Genomic DNA, 9,859 nt, shown 5'->3' with positions numbered 1-9,859 from the left:
ATGTCGGAAATGCTTTTGTGAATAAATCGACTATATTGTCGCTTGAACGAATTTGTTAGACATCGATGTTACTATTCTTTTGAAACTCACGTGTACGAAAGAATTTGAGAGAAATATGCTTCGTCCAGTTACCTTTGATATAGTCTCCTCTGAATTGTGCAATACAAGTTGCATTGTTTTCATACAAAATTGTTGGATTATCTTTTGTTAAAGTTAACTCGCATAATGCTTGGATATGGTGGGTCATGTTTCTCAACCATACAAATTTTCGTCATGCTTCATAGATTACAATAATTTGAGAATAATTTGAAGACGAAGCTGTTAAGGATTGCTTCACAAATCTCCATGATATAGTTGTTCTTCCACGTGTAAACACATATCCTATTTTTTATTTAACTTTATGTGGATCAGATAGATAACTTGCATCTGTATATCCTACTAAAACAAATCCCGACTTTTGAGAATAAAATAATCTCAAATCAATAGTGCCCTTGAAACAACGAAAAATACGTTTAACACCATTCCAATGTCTTTAAGTTGGTGTAATACTATATCTTACAAGGTGATTTACAGAAAAAGTTATGTCAGGTCGAGTGCAATTTGCAAGATAAGTTAATGTTCCAATTACCCTAGGATATTGTACTTCAGGACCAAGAACATTTTCTCTATTTTCGAGTGGACGAAATTGATCTTCTTCTTCTTTTCACATGAAGTGATCGAACAATTATAGGTGATGTCAATGGATATCCATTATTCGTAAAAATGTTTTAAGACTTTTTTCGTATATGTAGATTGATGAACATATAATCATTATACGTTTAATTTGCAATCCGAGACAAAATTTGGTTTTTTCCCAAATCCTTCATCTCAAATTCATTTTTCAAATAATTAGCAGTTTTGTTGAGCTCTTCAGGAGTTCCAATTAAATTTAAATTATTAATATAAAATGTCATTATGCAAATCCAACATTTGTTTTCTTTGTGAAAATATATGGGCAGATATCGTCATTTTTATAGCATTCATTCAACACATGCTTGCTAAGGTGATTATGCCATATGCATCCGGATTGTTTCAATCAATACAATGATTTGAGAACATGGTTCTCCGGCGTGTATCGTTTGACTTATGCTTCAGACATATTAAATCTTTCAAAGATAACATTAATAGTCATGCTAGATAAGTAGACTATCATATATTTTAAAATTCATGTATCGTGAAGATAACATGATATAGACTTGTGATTTCATCCACGATGATCATTACGAAATTCATTGTGTTAAAAGTCGTGCATTACACATTATGACTTCATTTTTCTCATTTCATTTCGTATAAGTATATACCTTTAAAATTTTCGGACTACAAGTCCAAAAACTTCTAGTAAATTCAATTTAATATTGCGTGCATTTTATTTGGCTAAACATTACTTCGATCGATATATTTCGACGCATTTATTATGATTTCTCGCTTTTTATAATATGATGTAGTACATCATGTGTAAAAATGTTGTCGACTACTTTTTCTTTTCTTGTTCCATTCTATTTCTTTTTACAAAGAACAATATTGCATTACGATATTAATGAAATAGTAATTGTTTTGAAAGTGTAAATATATTTACACAACAAATTTTGTTAACTACACCACATTTTTAATTACAATGAATGTTTCTAAACTTTTCTTATTTCTATACTTATGTTTTCAACTTTCTCTTGAAATATTTATCATCAACCCTAAGGGTGGGCGCGAGTCGGTTCGGTTCGGTTCGGTTCGGAATTTTCGGGTATCTAGTAAATGGAATCGTCGGGTCCAAATATAATTATGGAACCGTTCGAGTTTGGTTCTGTTCGGTTCAGTTCGGTTCGGTTCCGTTCGATTCTGTGCTATAATTAAATTTTTTAACATTTATAACAATATTATATAAATACAACTAATGATAAATTCAATGGTTTTGGAATGTCAGAGACTAATAAACTACCTTGTTCAAATGATCGCTAAGGTCAAAGTTTCGGTCGGCGAAGGTCACAGCTTCGATCGGAGGTCACAGTGTCGGCCGACGATTGTATAGATTTTGGAATATTAGCGAGGCTGATAGAGCCGAGACAATGTTATGCACTTTAGTGTAGGTGTTTAGGGTTATTTAGTGGATTGAATCTTGTTAGGCTAAGAAATGAAACAATAAAATGGGTAATTCGGCCAAAAATTAAAAAATTAGAAATGAAACAAATTATTGAGCCAAAATTTGGATTTAGAAATTGTTAATTTGATAATTTGTTTAGAAAAAATTAAAACTAAAATAATTTGATTTACTCAATATAAAAAAAATTAGAAAGATTCGATTTTTCGGTTCTTGGTCTAGAACCGAGAACCGAACCGTACCCGTCGGTTCTTAATTCAGATACCCGTTCGGGTATTTAATTTGACAAGAACCATCGGGTTCGGTTCAGTTCGATTCGGTCGGTTCGGTTCGGGAGATTTGCCCAACCCTAATCAACCCTCTATTATGAAGGCCAAAAGACATTCGCCCAAAAGAACCGCTCACTAGCAAGTTGGACTAGTGGGGGCTCGCTTGGAGAAAGTGCTCTACTAGTGAAATCGATCCTCTCTCGTATTTTCAAATAATCGAAATAAATAATTAATACAAATGTTAAACAAATTTTTTGTCCATATTTTCAATGCACATTAGTAGAATATTTGGATAAAAATGATGATTAGAGACAAACTATGTTAATTAATTGAATAATAAGAATAACAATGAGATGAGAAAAAAGTTGGGGCCATAAAAGTAAAAGTGGTCAAATATTGGAAACCTTTCTTTTATTTTAAAATTGGCGCATATATAAAAAGTTGTTGTGTGGATATAATTATCATTTTTAAAATTTTCAAATTTTAATATGGACAGATGTTGAGTATGATGGATATATAACAGTGGTGGATATATAAATAGCGGCTCCCTAAGTATGTTGTATTTAATATTTTTGAATATATATTAAAAGGTTATAGGAAACATGAAATTGTGGATCATTTGCAAAAGAAATCCACATAATTAATAATTATTATTTTGCCCATAGTCGCTAAATCACAATAGCTTTTTATTTTGAAAGATTATGGTATTGTGCTTCTTTCATATGGAATCAAGAATGTCAAAATGATAATGTCTTTTCCAAATGGTATAAAGAAATTTGATTCTCAAGATCCGAGAAGAGAAGAGGAGAAATAAGTGAAAGGATCGTGTGCTTGAAAAACAAATGTGTTATTAAATGAACAGAATAGATTTTTTATCCAACTGTTCTATTAGTCTCGTTATAAGCTGCTAAAGGCATCATTTCACAACTATTAATTGTAATCGAACTTTCCTCCAAGCTCTCGAATTTGATTCTAGATTTTAAATATGATGTTTGGGCAATTATTAGATCGTATTCAAACGAGCTACCTTGTCACTTTCTAAATAAGTTATTTTCCCCCAATTTTCACGCGTCTTAATCTTGATCTTGATCACTCCCACAAGAATATAACAGTATAATAGAGCAAATTCGTCGATAGTACTGCACCATGAGTTGTATGTCTTCATGAATGACTGAGTAGTTTCTTGGATAATAGAAGCAATGTTATTCATGTATTGGACATGACTCCGTGAAATTTAATTTACAATAAAATAATAATTTCACTGGATCAATTAAATACATTAATTGATTGAATAATAAAGATTGTATACATAATTTTCAACAACCCAAACATGATTAAGGTAGTTGACCATCGGTCACTGGTTGAATTGGTGGATCATCGATAAATTATTGTTTGAAAAATTTCAACATATAATTCTTTTCAGGCAAGCTGAAGTTTTAAATCATATTCCATGTTGTTCACACATTGTTTTCGTAATTTTGTAATAATATAGCATCACCATAAAGTTTATATTATTCATATTCTTGCAACAAAGTTTACACACTGGTTTATAATTTACAATAAACTTTATATCTATTCATATTATTTTATGCAAAAAGCCATTCTCATTATTAACGAATGAAAAAAATGTATATCAAGGAATAAGATTATCTGAACCTCAATTTTCGATTTACTCGTATGTTAACCGGTTCATATGCTGCTTGGTCCTATGAATTAGGACGGCCCGGTTCGGTGACAGTCTGGATCAGCGGTTTTCAAGTGGACCCGATCAATCCGGGATGAGTTTTAAAACTATTGGAATTATTATTTCTTTTCTGAGTAAGGGTGCAAAGGTGTACGGTATGAAAATAAGAAAAAACTACTGGCAAATGAAATTACCAACATTATATAATTTACACAATGCTGTTGTTATCCAAGTTGCAGCCAAATTCTTCATTGAAGTAGAAAATAATCATCGTCCGGATCAAATTCGACATCCGGGAAATCCAGCAAACGTGCTCTACTAGATGTGTAAATAGGCCACATATCATATATTTCAAATATATAGCACAACATGTTCAGTAATATGAAGTGTTCACTAATCTCACGGGAAGTGAAACTTTAAATGCAATTTGCCGGAGCTATCATTTTAATTGATTTATAGAAGCAGGAAACATCAGATATCAAGAAAGGCGATCAACTTTGTTGCTTAATCTCACTAGATATCAAGAATCTGACAGCTGACTAGCTCGGCCAGTCCAACGCGCCTTCTGGCAATGACTTTCCAAATACTTTCGGGAGTTCTAGTCACCGCTTCAGAAAGCTCTTGCGAGGATTCACCTATAGAAGACGATGAGGTAGATGGAGTCGAACCAAATTGGTTTTGCCTATCAGCCTGCATGACTGAGATGTTATGATTCACGTCTTTAGTGATCACGTGAAGCTTTCCAAGGAAACCGGCAAGTAAATATGGAGACTCCGAATCAGTGAGGTCAAGGACGGGCACGTCTCCTTCAATTGCTTTCCAAGAATCGTCTTGATGATCATACACTTTGATCCGAGCACTATCAAGAGAACTTGAGGGATCCAATGCATATAACTCTTCATCAACGATGACACTCAACTTCGTCCCTGCCTGCCTGGCAGGCCAACCCTCTCCCATGCCAATAGGCATTTCAACCCACGCATTTGATTCTGGATCATATACCTCCCCTCCAACGTCGACGAAAAATGGCCAGCAATATAAACTTTGAGGAACATATAGTTTTCCCCGATATGATGTCATTCCGGTTGCAATAGGCTTCAGCAAATCAGATAGAAAAGCAGTTGGTAGCACCTGAGCTTTTGAAAAAGGCATGCTAGGGATTTCAGTCCATATACCGGAACAAGGATCAAATACTTCAGCACATTGAAGAGGGGTGAGTCCAGCACGACCCCGGGTGACACCTCCGACAACATAAAGCTTGTTGTTTAAGACACCTGTCTTACAGTAAGCTCGGCCGGTAGACATGGGTGTCACTTCACTCCAAGAATTAACACTTGGATCATAACGCCAGACAGACCTCATGGCTGAAGCCCTGCAAAAACCACCCAGGACATAAAGGCAGCCATTGACAGCACAAATAGCACAACCACAAAACGGAATTTGATCCCACATATCCTTCCTGCCAAGCCAGCCTCTTATGGCATCTGCAATTCTAGCACTTGAACCAACCATGTTCCACACCCGAAATCCAGATAAGCCCCTTCTAGAACCATCTTCAGCAGCAATATTGGGCATTGGAGGCAGTCTTTGCCATATCTGGGACACAGGGTCGAGGGCATACCAAACAAGCTTATCGCCGTCGATTCTCGTCAAAATGTAGAGCCACTCCTCCGTTGTTGCAAGTTCTTTTCTTAACCTATAAAGTTCTCCACCCATAATAGCAGCTTTCCAGCTCCTGGAGACCTGCTTTGCATTGAAATGCCAAATTCTTGGGAGTCGGGCGATGATCTGAATCGATATTTCATCCGGAAGGCTAGGAAATAGCCGCGGATTCTCATCCCAAAAGCTTGATGATGTCCTTTGTCGCTTACACGCTTCAATCTGTGAGACCTCAAAGTGTTCACTTGTGCTTGCCTTTTGATTATTTGAACTCAATCTAGCTCCCATTTGGGTTTCTTCTTCTTTACCTTCCTATCTATAAGAAAAATTAGTATCTATGACTTGTTCAATCCTCTATTGCATGCATTGCAAATCCATCTTCTTGCTAAAGGATATATACAACAAGTATAAGATCAGAAAGAACGAACTACTGAATTCCTATTCCGAAACACACATAAAACAGAGTGATCAATTGATGATCATCATCCAAAAATTCACAAACCACTTCTTATGGACTCATAACATTTCTCAGACTTATATATCACCTAGCGAAGACTCCAATAGTTAAAATCCAAATCAGAAATTCAACTTTTTATGTACAAATTCGAAAGAAAAATAAATAACCCTAAATGTCAAAACTAATGAACACAGGATACCAGAACCCATTATTTCTAATGCCTCAAGCATATATGATTTAAATTTTTTCCATATTAAAATTAAAAATTCAAATTCAATTGCAATTCATACAATCAAAATTGAGCCAAAATAAATTTCTGGACAGTCAATTTTTATTTTTATTTTTATTTTTATTATTTTTTTAAACCTACAAAATCATTGACAAGGATCCATAAATAAAATTTCGAAATTTTACTTCCTTCGCACGATCTATAATTCTTTATCCGCCAAAAATATCACAAAGCATCTGAGAAAACAAAGCGAGCCCAGATAATAAATCATGAAAATTTTCAAGGAGAACCGACCAAATTAAATCCCCCGAAAAAAATAATTCACACAAATAGATACCCACATATCAGAACAACAAAAAGAAATAAACAAATTTTGTTAACAAAAAGACTAGGTTTTACCTCGACGAAAGGATATAAAATTTGAGATTTGAGTGGAGAAATAGAGAGAAACGAATTATTGAACAGGGGGCATTTTGGACAACAAAACGCGGTTTTTAGATATTTTGGATTGAAATACAAGGGACCTTGCTGCCACTTCCACAGCCTTTGGTGACTTTTATGGGTATTTGGTGCTGTCACTCGCCCCTTCATGGTACAAATGATTCTTGAAAGAAATGAATTTAATTAATTAATTGAATATGAGGAAAAGGGGAATTTTTTTATTTATTTTGGATAATGATTTGATTAGAGGCTATTTAATTATTTAAAAATGACTTTGGTTAGACTATACTACGATGAGAAAGGAATTATGAGCGATAAGATTTTATTAGAAGCTCTTAATTATTAGGACTTTGGTCGGACTAAATTCAGTAAATTTGTAATGAGAAAGGAACCATTTTACTTCTAGAACTCTTAAACAAGTATTTAGGTAGTCCCCTAGTATAGATGATTAAATGCACTTCGATGATTAAATCAGTCACTAGTATATATGTATTTGGATGTGAAATGTGTGAAAGATGTAGAGCCACATTAGTGTTCGGACATCGAGAGTATGATCGAATAAATATGAGAGCAATATTATTTGAATGTATAAAATTGCATTACCTTCAAATTGTACCAAGTGTGGGCTTTTATAGTCGAAGCGGATGAATGATTACCGTTGAATGAAATGATATGTGGCCCTCTCCTGATGGTCGATGCGACTTCTCCTATATATCACTTCATCAATCGTATGTTCATGAACATTTAATATTTTTGAAAAGTAGTTACCCTATAGTTTAGGTATGAGCTTTGAAAAGTATATTAACAGTTGATCGTGAGGCATCTGCTGCACAGAGATGTCACATCAATAAATCATAGAAAGATCTTGTACGAAAGATCTATGGAAAGAAACGAAGTGGGAAATGTCTTCTCTCATTAGAAGGCCAGCTGAATCGAATTCACTCACAGTAAATTATAGCATATTGCCTAGGTCATGGAGGGTCGGCCTCTAAATGACACATCAACTGAGATGATGCACTACTCCGGCTACCTTAATATATGGTCTTGGCTAGGCTACTTAGACTAGTGATGTGGAGTGCGGGTCTAATTAAACGTGTTAGTTGGTTGCCACATGACCATTGTTTGGAGTCTCATTAGAGGAGGCATAACACCAATAAATGTTGAACTAAAATGCAATTTTTATATTTTGACCCATAAAAAGAGGTGTCAAACACATGGAACAATCATTTTATAGATATCTTATACGACTCCTAATATTTGATATATGTTATTCGATTTGGACGAGTCGATGCAAAAAAGTCGAGTTTGAAATTCTCCTAAACAAATTCATAATGAATTTGCCCAATGCTATATTGTGTTGAATTTGTGCATATCTACTAAAACCTACATCATATGAATTAAATCAAAATAAAAGTAACTTTTAACGACTTATAGCATTTGATATATTTGGGGTCAATTGTGTCATTTTTTGAAACCTCGTGCACTGAACGCGAAGGCCAAAAGTTATGCACTGATTTCCTAGAATGGCACATTGACTCTAAAATATATCAAATGCTATAAGTCGCCAATGGTTACTTTTATTTTGATTTAATACCTATAATGAAGGCCATATCCTTGAGTTTAGTAGAAATACAAAAATTAAACATGATATAGCATCGGACTAATTTATTATGAATTTGTTAAATCTCTAGACTTTTTTTGCACCGATACGTCCAAGTTGGGTAGCTTATATCAAATATTATGAGTTGTATCAGATATCTACAAAAGGGTCATAGCCCCATGTGTTTGACACGTCTATTCACAGTTCAAAATAAAAAATATGCATTCGAGCTTAATACTTGTTGGTATATTGTATGTTGTATAATTACATAAAACTTAGGAGGATAATTAAATATTGTTCAAGGATTCTTGAAGTACAATAAGTCTTGAATTAACTTCTAGATATCTTGATACTAAGGTAAACAAACTTCTCTAAATAATTGAGTTGACAACAAGATTCGAACTAACCATTACTTGATATGATACTATAATGAACAAACTTGTCCAAAACTAAAAACTCATTGGGAAAGAATAAACTTATTTTTTTGAGTTATGACCTAAATAGATTATTAGTTAATATACAATATCAGTCAATATTATTGATATTGAAATATGTCTGGATTGATCATTACATGACCCAACCTTACACGTGGTCTCCGATTATTGAATAATAATCAAGATTGGTCAATCTTAGGAATCAAAAACCGTGTGTATTTAGTGTTTAAAGGGTGATTAGTTTAACTTGATCAAGATAGAAAATATGTGGCTAGAAATGGGTGGCCTATTCACACGCGTAATCCCTGGTTTGGTATCATTTTGATCTGTGCTTAAACTGTTTCTTTCTAGTACATTTTATTACATTCTAGACAATCAAAGTAGGAATAACAAACAAGTAGAGCTCTTTGCAAGCTTGATTCATCCTTACTCGATTCATGATTGACTTGAGCTCGTTTTGTGATAAACAATAGACGAGTCGAACTCAAATTTTTTTGTGAGTTGGCTCATGAACCGGCTCATTTTTTATTTTGTTTTATTAATTTTGTTGCCAAAAGGAGTTGATTTGGAGGCTCATGGATTGCTTCAACTCGATCCATGAGGCTCACGAGCCAAAGGGTCGAACCATGCCTTGTTTGTGTGCACGAGCCGAGCTCAGTTGTCAGAGGATCGAGTCGAGTCGGTTCGGCTCAATCCATTGTAAGTTGTAACCTTCCTAAATAAATGCGTGATTCCTAGTACAATATTATTATGACTTCAATTATTTGGTAATGACTTATAAATGGAGAATATTTTTTATGACGCTAATTAAAGTAAATAAAAAAGATTTGAGAACATCATGAGCCTTCATCTTCGATCTTTTTCACATGTGACAACTAGGCTATTAGGGAGACGACTTAACGTAATGAATGAAATTCTAGAGTCTTATTATATAGCAAAGAGAGAATAGAAGCAG

At 34.1% G+C, this 9,859-nt stretch overlaps 1 protein-coding gene across 2 annotated transcripts; it reads right to left on the bottom strand.

Moving 5' to 3' along the window:
* Positions 1–4,305: 4,305 nt before the first annotated feature.
* LOC111394690 (F-box/kelch-repeat protein At1g22040-like) lies at positions 4,306–6,984 on the bottom strand. 2 transcript variants are annotated; one of them, XM_023020632.1, is made up of 2 exons: positions 6,829–6,984; positions 4,306–6,055 (listed from the first exon to the last, which is right to left on the bottom strand). In XM_023020632.1, the coding sequence occupies exon 2, from the start codon at positions 6,029–6,031 to the stop codon at positions 4,598–4,600; it is 1,434 nt and encodes a 477-aa protein (XP_022876400.1). In that variant the 5' UTR covers positions 6,032–6,055; positions 6,829–6,984; the 3' UTR covers positions 4,306–4,597. The 2 variants fall into 2 exon arrangements, with proteins under 2 accessions (XP_022876400.1, XP_022876399.1); XM_023020631.1 differs by having other exon boundaries at positions 4,349–6,059; positions 6,829–6,983.
* Positions 6,985–9,859: the final 2,875 nt, after the last annotated feature.

This window comes from Olea europaea, chromosome 5 (genome assembly GCF_002742605.1).
Source record: "Olea europaea var. sylvestris chromosome 5, O_europaea_v1, whole genome shotgun sequence".
Lineage (NCBI taxonomy): Eukaryota > Viridiplantae > Streptophyta > Magnoliopsida > Lamiales > Oleaceae > Olea > Olea europaea.
The sequence above is the reverse complement of the archived record's forward strand: the minus strand, read 5'-3'. Positions and strand labels throughout refer to the sequence as shown.

Bases quoted from the DNA above. Each gene is read 5' to 3' on its own strand.
- LOC111394690 (XM_023020632.1), bottom strand. From the start codon at position 6,031: ATGGGAGCTAGATTGAGTTCAAATAATCAAAAGGCAAGCACAAGTGAA.